A 16,149-nucleotide genomic window follows, 5' to 3' on the forward strand; every position below is an offset into this window, starting at 1 on the left:
ATGTTCACTTCAAATCTGTCCCTCTTTGAAAAGGGTTTGGGTACCCCTTCCTTAGAGAATCATATGAATTTTGTTAAATCATCAAATGCACAATTTTTTTATCTAACTGTCTATCCTTCCTCACATTTGCAGCATATTTTGCAGCGGCTTAGGAGAAGGGGCAGACATCTTCAAAAAGGCTTGTAAGAATGCGTCTCCAACCTTTACGGGTGTTTACACTTTAAAAAAACCGAACAAACGCTTTGCCGGTGGAATCAGGAGTATCTTTTAGCCGGCAATTAAAAATACTTCCTTAAAGCGATCGGCTCGTTCCTGTTCCCTGTTCGTGGCATTTGCCTCTCCCTGTCTTCCCAAGGATTTTGGTTGCGGAGGCTTTTATGATGATTCTCCTTTTCCATCTTCGTCACGACAACCTAGCAGTTTGAAAGCCCGTCAAAGTGCAAGTAGATCAATAGGTACTGCTCCGGCGGGAAGGCAAACGGCGTTTCCGTGCGCTGCTCTGGTTCGCCAGAAGCGGCTCAGTCCTGCTGGCCACATGACCCGGAAGCTGTACGCCGGCTCCCTCGGCCAATAAAGCAAGATGAGCGCTGCAACCCCAGAGTCGGCCACGACTGGACCTAATGGTCAGGGGTCCCTTTACCTTTACTTTACACGACAACCCTAAAGAGCAGGCCGGACTCTGCATGATCACTTTGAAAGAACAGCAGTTGTCAAAGGGAGAAAGGTCCATACATGTCAATGCAAAAAGCAGTGGGAGGGTTCAGCTTATGGAATCGCTTTATTTCTGCATGGGTGGTTTTTAAACAAAGCAAAGCCTTCCTGGCTAAGCAAATCCAGCTAAGGCAGGAGCTTCCGTTGACCTGCCCGCTTCCTTAGCTCCTCCCCAAAACAAATAATAATAATAATAATAATACTAAATTTGTTATTTAAACCCCGCCCATCTGGCTGGGTTTCCCCAGCCACTCTGGGCGGCTTCCAACAAAAGATTAAAAATACATTGGAACATCAGTCATTAAAAACAATTCAGGACTTAGCATTCCACTACACAGATACTGTCCAATAGCTCCTTGCGCCGCCTTCTCCCAGAAGGAAAGAACCACAGACAACATTGGCAATAATAATAATAATAATAATAATAATAATAATAATAATAATTTATTCATACCCCACCCATCTGGCTGGGTTTCCCCAGCCACTCTGGGCGGCCCCAACAGAATACAGCAGTACCTCGCGTTAAGAACTTAATTTGTTCTGGAGGTCCGTTCTTAACCTGAAACTGTTCTTAACCTGAAGCACCACTTTAGTTAATGGGGCCTCCCTCTGCCACCGCACCACTGCCGTGTGATTTCTGTTCTCATCCTGAAGCAAAGCTCTTTACCCGAGGTACTATTTCTGGGTTAGCAGAGTCTGTAACTTGAAGCGTCTGTAACCTGAGGTACCACTGTATTAAAAACACGATTTAACATCAAACATTTAAAACTTCCCTAAACAGGGCTGCTGTCAGATGTCTTGTAAATGTCAGGTAGTTGTTTATCTCTTTGACATCTGATGGGAGGACGTTCTACAAGGCGGGCGCCACCACCAAGAAGGCCCTGTGCCTGGTTCCCTGTAATCTCACTTCTCACAGGGAGGAAACTGCCAGAAGGCCCTCGGAGCTTGACCTCAGTGTCCAGGCTGGACAGTGGGGGTAGAGATATGCTTCCTTAGGCAGCCACTCAGGAAAAAACTATATGGGGGAATCTAACCCCAGTCACCTCCTGGCAAATAGAAGGGGAAGAAATGGAGGAAGTGAGAGATTTTACTTTCTTGGGCTCCATGATCACGGCAGATGGTGACTGCAGCCACGAAATTAAAAGACACCTGCTTCTTGGGAGAAAAGCAATGACAAACCTAGACAGCATCTTAAAAAGCAGATACTTCACATCACCTTCCCAACAAAGGTCCATATATTTAAAGCTATGGTTTTCCCAGTAGTGATGTATGGAAGTGAGAGCTGGACCATAAAGAAGGCTGGACCATCGCCGAAGAATTGATGCTTTTGAATTCTGGTGCTGGAGGAGACTCTTGAGAGTCCCATGGACTGCAAGAAGATCAAACCTCTCCATTCTGAAGGAAATCAGCCCTGAGTGCTCACTGGAAGGACAGATCCTGAAGCTGAGGCTCCAAGACTTTGGCCACCTCATGAGAAGAGAAGACTCCCTGGAAAAGATCCTGATGTTGGGAAAGATGGAGGGCACAAGGAGAAGGGGACGACGGAGGACGAGATGGTGGGACAGTGTTCTCGAAGCGACCAGCATGAGTTTGACCAAACTGCGGGAGGCAGTGGAAGAGAGGAGGGCCTGGCGTGCTCTGGTCCAGGGGGTCACGAAGAGGCGGACACGACTAAACGACTCAACAACAACAATTTATATCCCACCCATCTGGCTGGGCTTCCCCAGCCACTCTGGGCGGCTTCCAACAAAATATTAAAATACAATAATGCATCAAACATTTAAAAGCTTTCTTACAGTAGGAAAAAAGCTGCTCTGAGGTGAAGATCAACAGGATAGAAGTGTATTAAATGATAAACGACATGGAGAGAGAGGAACTCACGAGTTGCAGATATCCAGCAAAGCGGAATGCTGGGAGATTCAGGGCAAGATAAAAGCTGCATGTAGTTGAACTACGGAACTCCTTGCCACAGGGAGTGGCCGCGAATTCAGGTGGTTTTTGATAGAGGATTGGGCATATTCGAGGAGGAGGAGGCCACTGACCATGACAGCTTTCCCAGTGGAGCACTGCGACGCTTCCGAATGCAAGTTGCTGGAAATCACAGTTGGCTCTCTCGCACTCAGATCCTGCTCAGCAGAAATCCCACTGGTTATCGACCGCAAGACTAGACAGACCACTGGCCTGATCCAGTTGCCAGGCTCTTCTCAGCGTTCCCTGGTATGCAGTTACATTTCGTAGGGATATGTATTTAATCGCACGGTTCCTGCTTAGCTAATCTGCTTTGCCTTCCTTTTCCTCCCAAATTTCTTTAATAAAATACAGGCTTGACTCCCCAAAAAGTTAAGGAACACAAATCTCTCAATGGGTTGGATAAAAGGATAGAATAACTTGGTTTCTCGGTGTGCCAAGTTTCCCCATGACACACAATTTTTTGGGGGGGAATAAGCAATATTTGGATGATTTCTGCAGCCAGGCATCTTAAGGACACGGAAAGTTGACATTTGATAACCGCCACCTTTCGAGAAGGAGCCTTTGGGTTTGCATTTTATTTTTTTAAAAAATGGCAGTAAACAAGTACCGATTCCCCCCCCCCCAGGGCAAAAGTACTCAGGAGCTGATTGCCATCTTCCCACAGGGCCGAAGGTCGTCTCTCTCTCTCTCTGCAACTGGCCCCTATCATCATTTCCTTCTCATGGCAAACCGAAGTGGTTGAGGGCCTGTCATTTTGAGAGCAAAAGAGGGCCTTTGGGGGAAAATAAGGGAGCAATTTCTGCACGCTTGGGCGAAGAGGGAGGGGGCCTTGTGGTGACGAAAAAGAAAAAAGGGAAAAAAAGAGGTCTGCAGAATAGCAGGGCGAGGCGAGGCGAGGCAGGGGAACTCCCTGCCACTAGAACCGCTCCTCATCTCCTTCTGTATTCTATAGTATAATGTGCATTTAAAATAAATAAATAAATAAATAAATAAATAATAATAATAATAATAATAATAATAATAAAAAACTGTTCCACATTAATTTGAGACTCTCCATCGTGGGTCGTGAGTCTGAGTCCCACATTGGGCAAAAGATCCCTACCTCGCAGGGGGTTGGAGTAGAGACTCTCAGGGTACCTTTTCAACTTTATAACTCTAGGACTCTATCACAGTCATACCTCGGGTTGAATGTGCTTCGGGACGAGCGCGTTCCGAGTTGCGCTCTGTGGCAACCCGGAAGTAACGGAGCGTGTTACTTCCGGGTTTCGCCGCTTGTGCATGCACAGAGGCTCAAAATGACGTTGCGCGCATGCGCAGAAACAGTGAAAAGCGACGTGCGCGTGCGCAGATGAGCCGTCGCTGGTTGTTTGCTTCTAGATGCGAACGGGGCTCCGGAACAGATCCCGTTCGCATCTAGAGGTACCACTGTATTCTAATGGAGGCGGAAGAGCCCTGCATTCAAATACTGCTACAGAATGGCTTTGGTCAAGTCTCCATCTCTCTCCTAAGAACCAATTCATCTGTATATCTGGAATAAAGCTCATTGACAGCCCCTTCTGATTTGTTGTTTAGTCGTTTAGTAGTGTCCGACTCTTCGTGACCCCCTGGACCAGAGCACGCCAGGCACTCCTGTCTTCCACTGCCTCCCGCAGTTTGGTCAAACTCATGCTGGTCTCTTCGAGAACACTGTCCCACCATCTCGTCCTCTGTCATCCCCTTCTCCTTGCGCCCTCCATCTTTCCCAACATCAGGGTCTTTTCCAGGGAGTCTTCTCTTCTCCTGAAGTGGCCAAAGTCTTGGAGCCTCAGCTTCAGGATCTGTCCTCCCAGTGAGCACTCAGGGCTGATTTCCTTCTGAATGATTCACCTGCAAAATCTGGAGTCCCAGACGAACAATCAATTCGCTTCAGTCCTGGGTTCAAATTCATGAACCTTGCTGGGAATGGGAGACGATGCATAGTTAAACTATGGAACTCACCGCCACTGGAGACTACAATGGCTTGGCTTCAAAATAGGACTGGACAAACTGTGGGTAGGAGAGGGCTATCGATGGCAACTAGCCAGGGTGACTATGGTCTGCCTCCAGGGTCAGAGGCAGCAATGCTTCTGAGCGCCACTTGCCAGAAATTCCGGGAAGGGAGAGTTGTGTTCGAATCCTGATTGCGGCTTTTCTAAAGGCATCTTGTTGGGTGCTGCAAAACTCTCCTTCCTTGGAGGTTTTCCAGCAGAGATTGGATGGCCATCTATCGGGGATGCTTTAGCCGAGATTCCGATATTGCAAGGGGTTGGACTGGATGACCCCCAGGGTCCCGTCCAACTCGACGACGATTCTTCTTCCCCTTTGGCGATCCCTTGTAGCCGAGTAAGATGGTCTTTCATAAACACGGTTTTAACAGTGAGTCCGTAAGTGACTGTGGAGGCCAATTCTGGATCCACACGTCCTTCCACAGTGGGGACATAGGTTTCCAGGCGGGAGTTGATCCCAGTGACTGTTTGCCAAGCGTGCCTTCCTCTTAGCGCGTTTCTCCCTTTGGTCCTGAGTTCGAGTGTCTTCAAAGCTCACGACACCTTTGGGAAAGGCTGTTCTCCAACTGGAGCGCGCACAGGCCAGTGTTTCCCAGTTGTCGGTGTTTATACAGTAATACCTCGCTTCAGGTTGCATTTTTTCTGGTTACGGACGCGCCAAAACCCAGAAGCACTGGGTTACTTCCGGGTTTCGGCAGTCGCGCTTTGCGCATGCGCAGAAGACCAAATCACAACCTGTGCATGCGCAGACACAGCGCTGCGGGTTGCGATCATTGCAGGTTGCGAACGTGCCTCCCGCACGGATCACGTTCACAACCCGAGCATCCACTGTACTACATTGTTTTTAGATATGCTTTGAGAGAGTCTTTGAACCTCTTTTGTTGACCACCAGCATTGCGCTTTCTATTTTTAAGTTCGGAATAGAGTAGCTGCTTTGGAAGACGGCAAGTTACGTTTCCGAGCACAATTCAAAGTGTTGGTGCTGACCTTTAAAGCCCTAAACGGCCTCGGTCCTGTATCACTGAAGGAGCGTCTCCACCCCCATTGTTCTGCCCGGACACCGGGATCCAGCTCCGAGGGCCTTCTGGCGGTTCCCTCCCTGGGAGAAGCCCAGTTACAGGGAACCAGGCAGAGGGCCTTCTCGGTGGTGGCACCCACCCTGTGGAATGCCCTCCCACCAGATGTCAAAGAGAACAACAACTACCAGACTTTTAGAAGACATCTGAAGGCAGCCCTGTTTAGGGAAGCTCTTAATGTTTGATGCATTACTGTATTTTAATATTTTGTTGGAAGCCGCCCAGAGTGGCTGGGGAAGCCCAGCCAGATGGGCTGGGTATAAATAATAAATTATGATTATTATTTTTAGTCAGGCATCCACACAACATGACCAGTCCAACGACTGATCCAGCAGAGCTCGTTCTGGGCTTCTCATTTGCTCCACGGCTCTTGTTCTACATCGGTTTAAAGGTCTGCTAATGAACCTTGACAGGCAAATACGGAAGTGAAGGGCAGGGCGGTTTGGCCACCGCCAGCAGCCAAAAAATCACCTCCAGGAATCTCAAAGTGAAGACAAACCTGACCCCCTTCCTGGCCAGAGGGCAGGGAGCAGACTGCAATGTTGCTGGCCAGGCCGGGCTCACGTCCCCCACCTCTTCCCCTTCACCCAGTGCCCTGCCCTAGAATAGTAAAGGGACCCCATGCGGTCATCTATCCCAACCCGCTGAAAGGCCCTGGGGGGAAAGCCAGCTGCAGAAAGCAAGCAGCGCACTCCTTGCACAAAGATCTGTGCATGCTGCCGGTCAGGGCCTGTCTCGATAAGAGGGCGCTTACCAAGTTCCTCTTTAAATCAGCCAACATGAGGACTAAAACCTTGCTTTCCCTTTTAAAGCAACGCCTCCCAAACTGTTGCTGGATCACAGCTCCCATTGTCCCTAGCTAGCAAGACCAGCTCAGTCGGCAGAGCACGAGACGCCGAATCGCAGGGATGTGGGTTCGAGCCCCACGCGGAGCAAAAAGATTCCGGGTTGGGCTAGATGACCCACATGGTCCCTTTACAGTTTTTTTTATGAAAAACTCTGGTGTGCTGCTGCCGGTCAGGGTTGGAAGCGCCAGGCTAGATTGATCAACGGCCTGACTTGACAGAAGGCAGGCTCCGATGCAAACCAGACCTCTGTTTGGAAACGATGAGGACTAGAATCTTGATTTAATCTCTTCCCACTTGCACCAAGACTGCAGCACACCACCGGCCAGGGGAGCTTAAAGGCTGGTGGACCGAGTGGTTCTGGGGTCTTATATATGTGAGTTTTACTGCAAATTATCATAACCTGAAGGGACGCGGGTGGCGCTGTGGGTTAAACCACAGAGCCTAGGACTTGCCAATCAGAAGGTCAGCGGTTCGAATCCCCGCAATGACGGGGTGAGCTCCCGTTGCTCGGTCCCTGCTCCTGCCAACCTAGCAGTTCGAAAGCACATCAAAGTGCAAGTAGATAAATAGGTACCACTCCGGCAGGAAGGTAAACGGCGTTTCCGTGCGCTGCTCTGGTTCGCCAGAAGCGGCTCAATCCTGCTGGCCACATGACCCGGAAGCTGGACGCCAGCTCCCTCGGTCAGTAAAGCGAGATGAGCGCTGCAACCCCCAGTCGGCCACGACTGGACCTAATGGTCAGGGGTCCCTTTACCATTGCCTTTATCATAACCTGCCCTAAGGACCATTCAGTTGGCAGGAAGGATATTATAATTCTGAGCAAAGAGCGGAAGGGCAGTGGGTCAAACCGATTTGAATCCAGATTGCCTTCCAGCCACCCATTCCATCGTCAGCCTCAGCGCCCACCCCCAGAAAAAAACGGCAGCATTAGAAAACGGCTCCCTGGTCCCCCTTTTAGGGTTGTCGTTACAAATCGCGGAATTAAGACCGTAGGTCGACAGACAGCGGGAAGAGCATTTCTTGAAACAAGAGACCGATCAAAACCTCAGAATCGCAGAATTGTGGAGTCATTCAGTCTAGGCTGATTTCTACAGCGGCGCTGGGTTCGAATCTTCCCTCCGTCGTGGGTTTTTTTTGGGGGGGGGTGGCGACCCGTCACAGAGGAATCAAAAGGAGGAATTCAGATGAGCTGGCATGCGAACCAAGCCAACGTTTCTTTGCACTGGGGGGGGGGGGCAGGGAGTGGTCCTTCACACACCCCCTTCTCCACCCCCCCCCAGATGGTATCAATAAAACCTCAGGGCCATTCCACCCCCCCCTTCTGCGGTAACAAATGAGAAGATGACTTAGAACTTGCAACAAAAGGAGACCAAATTAGGAAAATATGGGGTGTGTGGGTTATGTGCCCCCCCCCAAAAAAGCCAAGAGGTTGACTGTATAATGGATTTCATCATTCCTTGCTGGGGATTTGAATTTTTTTTGGGGGGGGGGTAATTATTTTTTTTTAAAGGCACAGACATGCTTGAGTAACAGACTGCCCACATGTGTTTCTATAGGGTGGGGGTCCCGGGGAAAAAGGAAGTTGCTCAGAGCCCCCCTCCCCATTTAAAACCCAGAGTGTCTCAAGTTAGGCAAATATCCTAGATTTTTTTTTTTTCCGGGGGTGGGGAGCCGTTCAGCAAAAGCAGTTGGGGGAGAGCGGACTTAGGAGCAATTCCTAGAAGACCCTCCCCATAAAATGTTTTTTTTTTTGGGGGGGGAGGAATTTGCAAAAGCCACGCCTGTTATTCACAATTTTTGCGGGTGTCCTGGTTAGTTTAGCTGGGCGAAAATGGGGCGCACCCCCCTTTCCTCGTTGGTGAATATTTTTTTTTGGGGGGGGGGGGAGATGGAGGCGACTTTGGCCAGGCTGCTTAAGTCTTAGATGGGCAACTTTGAGGGGGGGTGGGGTCCAAGGAGATGCCCCCTTTCCCCATTTCCAGGTGCGTAAAGGGACGGATAAATTTGGGGAAGAGGTCCAAACGCAGACAGAACAGAGGACAGCGAAGTGGGGGGGCTAGTAGTGTGTGGTGTGTTTTTTTGGAAGGGGGGGGCGAGTTTTCCTTACCAACCACGAGGCAAAGGACATCCAGCGCCAGGAACAGCCTGGTTGCGCGCTCCATCGTTCCGCGGCCGCGGGGGATGCGCTCCGGCGCAGGCGGCGCAAGCGACGCTTCTCACATCGCCGGAGAAAGACCCGCGGAAGATCCGCGTCCGCTGGCCGCAACCCTGGGAGTTAAGGAGTCGGGAGGAAGCCAGAAGGCGGAGCCGGCGCTGCCCAGGGGCGGGCGGGAAGCCGAGGGGCCGGGCTGCTGGGACTCAGCCCTCCCTCCGGAGCCCGATCTCCTCCCTTGCCTCTCGCCCGGTTGTCGTGGCTCCGAGCATGTGCAGAGTGCCTTTCCATGCTTCCCGCAAGGGGCAGCCGTCGAATCATCAATGGGAGAGCAACGCGCTTTGGGGCATGTGCAGAGCGCCTTACCATAAAGCCACCGAATCGTCAGCGTGGGCGCAAAGCGCGTTGGAGCATGTGCAGAGCGCAGTGCTTTGAGGGATGTGCAGAGCGCCTTTCCATGATTCCCGCAAGGGGCAGCTGTCGAATCATCAGTGTGAGCGCAATGTGCTTTGGGGCATGTGCAGAGCGCCTTGCCATGATTTCCACAAGGGGAAGCCGACGAATCTTCACTGCGGGTGCAATGTGCTTTGAGGCATGTACAGAGTGTCTTTCCGGTCCAGCATGACGGAGCCACTGAAACGGACAGTTTGCCTTTGAGCATGGGCAGAGTGCCTTTGAAGATCACTTGGGCGGTTCACAACATTAAAAATACAACAGGAAAACCCAATGGATCCTGTGAGTTAGCCAGAACTACAGGCCAGGGCAGATAAATTATATTTTCAGAACATAATTTAAGAGAATAGAATTGTAAAGGTAAAGGGGCTCCTGACCAATAGGTCCAGTCGTGACCGAATCTGGGGTTGCAGCGCTCATCTCGCTTTACTGGCCGAGGGAGCTGGCGTACAGCTTCCGGGTCATGTGGCCAGCATGATGAAGCCATGAGCAGCGCCCGGAAATGCCGTTTACCTTCCCGCCGGAGTGGTACCTATTTATCTACTTGCACTTTGACGTGCTTTCAAACTGCTAGGTTGGCAGGAGCAGGGACCGAGCAACGGGAGCTCACCTCATTGCGGGGATTCGAACCGCCGACCTTCTGATCGGCAAGTCCTAGGCTCTGTGGTTTAACCCACAGTGCTCCCCCCCCCCGTGTCCCATAGACTCATAGAATCATAGAGCAACCTTTTTCAGCCGTGGGCCGGTCCACTGTCCCTCAGACCTTGTGGGGGGCCGGACTATATTTTGGAAAAAAATGCAGTGGTACCTCAGGTTACAGATGCTTCAGGTTACAGACTCCACTAACCCAGAAATAGTACCTCGGGTTAAGAACTTTGCTTCAGGATGAGAAAAGAAATCGTGCTCTGGCGGCGCGGCAGCAGCGGGAGGCCCCATTAGCTAAAGTGGTGCTTCAGGTTAAGAACAGTTTCAGGTTAAGAACGGACCTCCGGAACGAATTAAGTACTTAACCTGAGGTACCACTGTAATGAATGAATTCCTATGCCCCACAAATAACCCAGAGATTCATTTTAAATAAAAGGACACATTCTACCCATGTAAAAACACGCTGATTCGGGGACTGAAACCGGGAAGGGGGTGGGTGGAGTTTGGGAATCCAAAGGGTATATAATTATAATTTGTTCTGTTTTTATTTTTGTTTTGCTATTTGTATGAAAATGGGGAAAGCCGTGGAAGGGAAATTTTGGTCGACTTTAGGAAAAATGTTTAAGAATGAGTGATGATGTATAAATATTGATGTTTAAGTTTGGATAACCTAAAATTGGTTTTTAAAATGGTTTAAATTAAATGAAAATAAGGTTTGCAAAAATAAATTGAGAATATGGAAGAAAAGAGGAAAAGTGAAATAACAACATGCTAAAATAAATTATTAAGTTAAAGTTGAGAAATAAGCAATAAGGATTTGCTGAGCTAATAATTTAAATTGGAATACAAGAAGGGGAGGTGTGAGGAGGTCTGAGAAACAAGTTAAATGAAAATAAGTAATTGAAATTTTATGTGTTTTTAATTGTAAGTTTTGGATTTTTGTATTTTTGTTACCTTTTGTCTATTTTTGTTTTTGTCTTGTTTTTAAAAATGCTAATAAATAGTCATTAAAAAAAACAACACACGCTGATTCCTGGAATGTCTGCTGGCCAGATTGACAAGGCGACTGGGCCGCATCTGGCCCCCGGGCCTTAGGTTGCCTACCCCTGCTCTAGCCAACTGAGCTATCCAGCTGATTTTGGCCCACAGTTGTGTGTGTGTGTGTGTGTCCCAGGTGCGCCAACTTGGCCCTGCGACTCTGGGTGCCTGGGCCCATGATTGCCATGCCGTGTGCACCAAAATCTGTGGGTGCCTGGTCCGTTCACAGGGAATTTTGTGGGCGCCAGGGCGTTGGCACCTATGATGTGTCCCAACTTGGCCCACAAGTCCATTTCCAGTTGGTAAGAGCACGAGACTCTCAATCTGGTTAATTCTCTGTCCAGGGCGGCTGTCTACCAGCTCCATCTGGTACGCAGGCTGCCCGCGGACTGTCTTGCCAGAGTGGTGCATGCTCTAGTTATCTCCTGCTTGGACTACTGCAATGCGCTCTACATGGGGCTACCTTTGAAGGTGACCTGGTAACTGCAATTAATCCAGAATGCGGCAGCTAGACTGGTGACTGGGAGTGGCTGCCAGGACCACATAACACCGGTCCTGAGAGATCTGCATTGGCTCCCAGTACGTTTCCGAGCACAATTCAAAGTGTTGGTGTTGACCTTGAAAGCCCTAAACAGCCTCCGTCCTGTATACCTGAAGGAGCGTCTCCACCCCCATCGTTCTGCCTGGACACTGAGGTCCAGCTCCGAGGGCCTTCTGGCGGTTCCCTCCCTGCGAGAAGCCAAGTTACAGGGAACCAGGCAGAGGGCCTTCTCGGTGGTGGCGCCCTCCCTGTGGAACGCCCTCCCTTCAGATGTGAAGGAAATAAGCAGCTATCTTCTTTTTAAAAGATATCTGAAGGCAGCCCTGTTCAGGGAAGTTTTTAATATGTAATGCTGTATTATTTTTAACACTTGATTGGAAGCCGCCCAGAGTGGCTGGGGAAACTCAGCCAGAGGGGCGGGGTATAAATAATAAATTATTATTATTCTAATCTCAAGGTGGTGAGTTCGAGCCCTAGGTCGGGCAAAAAAATATTCCTGCATTGCCGAGGGTTGACCTAGATGACCTTCGGCTGCGACTCAAATACCAGTTTCCCGTTCTTCCCAAAATGGTGCTAGGTAGAGAGGGGTTCAAGTGCTTTTTGTTGATCCTCTGGCCCACCACCAGCTGCAGAAATTAAATATCTGAATCAGATTTAATGGGTGCCGAAGAAAAGCAAGGCAGCTGCCCAGATCTGTTTGCAGTTTGTTCCGCTGCCGAAGCACCCAGCAGCAAACCCTATTTTTGTGCAGAACGACTGCTTTCTGGAGCAAGGAAGCAATTCTTTTTAGCTCAAGATGGGCTGGGCTTCCTACCTGTTTTCCCAGGGCAAACAAACACGAGTGCGGTTTGCTGAACTTTCTTATTTTGCAAGAGATAGTATGGTTTGTCCTGTAAAGGAAGCTCACTAATCCTTGCTGTATAACTGTTGCATTTATTTATTTATTGCAGACCCTCCTAGAGTCCCTATTTTCCAGGGACGTCCCTGATTTTGAGAAGCCGTCCCGGTTTCGATCCCAGAATGTCCCACTTTTTCTGTTCAGGGAAGTTTTTAATCTGTGATATTTTAGTGTATTTTTGGTTTCTATGGAAGCCGCCCAGAGTGGCTGGGGAAACCCAGCCAGATGGGCGGGGTACAAATAAAAAATTATTATTATTATTATTATTATTATTATTATTATTATTATTATAAAGGTAAAGGTAAAGGGACTCCTGACCATTATGTCCAGTCGTGGCCGACTCTGGGGTTGTGGCGCTCATCTCGCTTTACTGGCTGAGGCGTACATGTGGCCAGAATGACTAAGCCGCTTCTGGCGAACCAGAGCACGGAAATGCCGTTTACCTTCCCGCCGGAGCAGTGCCTATTTATCTACTTGCACTTTGACGTGATTTCGAACTGCTAGGTTGGCAGGAGCAGGGACCGAGCAACGGGAGCTCACCCCGGGATTTGACCCACCGACCTTCCAATCGGCAAGTCCTAGGCTCTGTGGTTTAACCCACAGTGCCACCCACACCCACTTTTTCTTAAAAAGGTAAAGGTAAAGGTACCCCTGCCCGTACGGGCCAGTCTTGACAGACTCTGGGGTTGTGCGCCCATCTCACTTAAGAGGCCAGGGGCCAGCGCTGTCCGGAGACACTTCCAGGTCACGTGGCCAGCGTGACATCGCTGCTCTGGCGAGCCAGAGCCGCACACGGAAACGCCGTTTACCTTCCCGCTGGTAAGCGGTCCCTATTTATCTACTTGCACCCGGAGGTGCTTTCGAACTGCTAGGTTGGCAGGCGCTGGGACCGAGCAGCGGGAGCGCACCCCGCCGCAGGGATTCGAACCGCCGACCTTTCGATCGGCAAGTCCTAGGCGCTGAGGCTTTAACCCACAGCGCCACCTGCGTCCCTTCTCCACTTTTTCTTAGGACATCCCTATTTTCCTTGGAGAAACGTTGGAGGGTATGGAGTTATCTGACCCCTGAGCCATCTTCCTGCATAAGGAAGTTTATTTTAATGTTTATATTTTTAAAACTTATTATTTTATTGATGATTTTCAGTTTCATACATTTCAATAATTATGCAATCATTTTAACATTTCAAAACTCAACTTCCTTCCCCCTCCTTAAGTTTTTTTATATCTTCTGCATATTCCAAATTAACTTAATTTACTCATTCATTCATCTCCTTTAAATATATACTCTTGTGAAACTGCAGCTTATTACAGTAATCCTACCAATGTTCTTATCTGTTTACAGTTTATTTTGTAAATATTCAATAAACCATTTCCATTCTTTTATAGAAAGTTTGTTGTCTTGGATTTCTTATTTTCCCGGTAAGTTTTGCCATTTCTGCAACAGTGTTTTGTGTTGTGTAGGCTCCTAAGATGTAAGCAATGGGCCCCGCCTGCTAGCCTGCTCCCTAAAATATCCCTGCTTTGCTCCTTTCTATATATAGGGTGGGACGCAGGTGGCGCTGTGGGTTAAAGCCTCAGCGCCTAGACTTGCCGATCGAAAGGTCGGCGGTTCGAATCCCTGCGGCGGGGTGCGCTCCCGCTGCTCGGTCCCAGCGCCTGCCAACCTAGCAGTTCGAAAGCACCTCCGGGTGCAAGTAGATAAATAGGGACCGCTTACCAGCGGGAAGGTAAACGGCGTTTCCGTGTGCGGCTCTGGCTCTGGCTCTGGCTCTGGCCAGAGCAGCGATGTCACGCTGGCCACGTGACCCGGAAGTGTCTCCGGACAGCGCTGGCCCCTGGCCTCTTAAGTGAGATGGGCGCACAACCCCAGAGTCTGTCAAGACTGGCCCGTACGGGCAGGGGTACCTTTACCTTTACCTTTATATATAGGGTGCCTACATTCTGCATGGACTGGTTGCAGAGCAACATGGGCAAATGGCTTGAGATACCTATGAGGTCCAGGGACGCGGGTGGAGCTTTGGGTTAAACCACAGAGCCTAGGACTTGCCGATCAGAAGGTCAGCGGTTCGAATCCCCGCAATGGGGTGAGCTCCCATTGCTCGGTCCCTGCTCCTGCCAACCTAGCAGTTTGAAAGCACATCAAAGTGCAAGTAGATAAATAGGTACCGCTCCGGCGGGAAGGTAAACGGCGTTTCCGTGCGCTGCTCTGGTTCACCAGATGTGGCTTAGTCCTGCTGGCCACATGACCCGGAAGCTGTACGCCGGCTCCCTCGGCCAATAAAGCGAGATGAGTGCCACAACCCCAGAGTCGGCCACGACTGGACCTAATGGTCAGGGGTCCCTTTACCTTTACCCATGAGGTCCATCAATGACCATCTAGCATATATTCAACACAAAAAAGCTGCAATTTGTTGTGGACAAAGGACAGCTGGACATAGAAAGGGCCCCATTACCTTCAGGAGCTTAGGGCCGCATCAAACCGAAATCCGGCCCTACCTGTGAGGTAGGTTAGGCTGAGAGGCAGCGATTCAGATTCAATCTTAAGGATCTGATTCAATCTTAAACACCTTTCAATGTTTCAACTCACTATGTGAAACACAAACCTCGTGAGTTGCAGCCAACTGGACTTCTGCCCGGTGGGAGAGACCCGCTAAAAAACCCCCAAATAGATCCCGGTGAACCATGCCCAGAATTCCCAATAGGTTTACTCTGAGTAGGAGTAACATCCCAAGCCACTTACTAGATAAATGACCTTGCAACTCTGCAATTCTATCAGCAGTGAGAAGAAAATTGATATAAGTTTGTGAGCTGGTCTTTGACCGTAATAAATTATCTATCATCTATCTATCTATCTATCTATCTATCTATCTATCTATCTATCTATCTATATCTATCATCTATCTATCTATCTATCATCTATCTACTATCTATCATCTATCTATTTATCTAGTTATCTGTTTATCTGTTTATCTATTTATCTATTTATCTATTTATCTATTTATCTATCTATTTATCTATCTATTTATCTATTTATCTATCTATTTATCTATTTATCTATTTATCTATTTATCTATTTATCTATTGATATGACTTGGAAAGTTTATATTTCTTAGCATGCTGTTTTATTTATTTTTTATTTATAAAAGGGACACGTTGTTTTAAATTGTGTGTGTGTGTGTGTGTGTGTATGGAGAGAGACCTGAACCACATTTTTGTTTAAAAAAACCAAAAATCCAGACCAGCTCTATGAAACAACTTTCCGCAACTGGAAGAACAAGGGAGATGGAACAGTGCAAGGGCACCCCCTAGAGTTAAAAAAGTACAATTGCAACAGCAGAAGGGAAATCGCAGCGTGTAAAGGTTTGCAGACTTTTTAGTTTCTCATAATAACATAGGAAGCGGTGGATCGTATCCTATGAAGCTGAGTGTTAGGCAGAGCTTGAGACTGGATTAACCAGTCCAGTATAAGGACTCCCCGGCTTCTATAGCCAATCAAGCTACCTTGGATGAGATTACGGTGGTACCTTGGTTCTCGAACGCCTTGGTTACCCAACGCCAAAAACCTGGAAGTAAGTGTTCCAGTTTTTGAACGTTTTTCGGAAGCCGAACGTCTGCTGCGGCTGTCAGCTATTGTTTCCTGGTTGGCCTGCGCCAATCAGAAGCTGCGCCTTGGTTTCTGAACATTTCAGAAGTCAAACGGACCTCCGGAACGGATTAAGTTTGGCGCTTTTGTTTTTGCTATTCCTTTTTCCGTTTTTGTTTTTGAGGCTTTTCCGGTTCATTTGTTTTTGTG

General features: G+C 48.8%; 1 protein-coding gene across 1 annotated transcript in view; it reads right to left on the bottom strand.

The window, feature by feature from the left end:
• PLPP2 (phospholipid phosphatase 2) overlaps positions 1-8,901 on the bottom strand; it is a 28,093-nt gene extending 19,192 nt beyond the window's left edge. Inside the window, exon 1 of the mRNA XM_079960912.1 lies at positions 8,738-8,901. Coding sequence (XP_079817038.1) covers positions 8,738-8,792 — 55 coding nt within the window. The 5' untranslated portion in view covers positions 8,793-8,901. The remainder of the gene's footprint in view (positions 1-8,737) is intronic.
• Positions 8,902-16,149: the final 7,248 nt, after the last annotated feature.

This window comes from Podarcis cretensis, assembly GCF_951804945.1.
Source record: "Podarcis cretensis genome assembly, chromosome: 18".
NCBI lineage: Eukaryota > Metazoa > Chordata > Lepidosauria > Squamata > Lacertidae > Podarcis > Podarcis cretensis.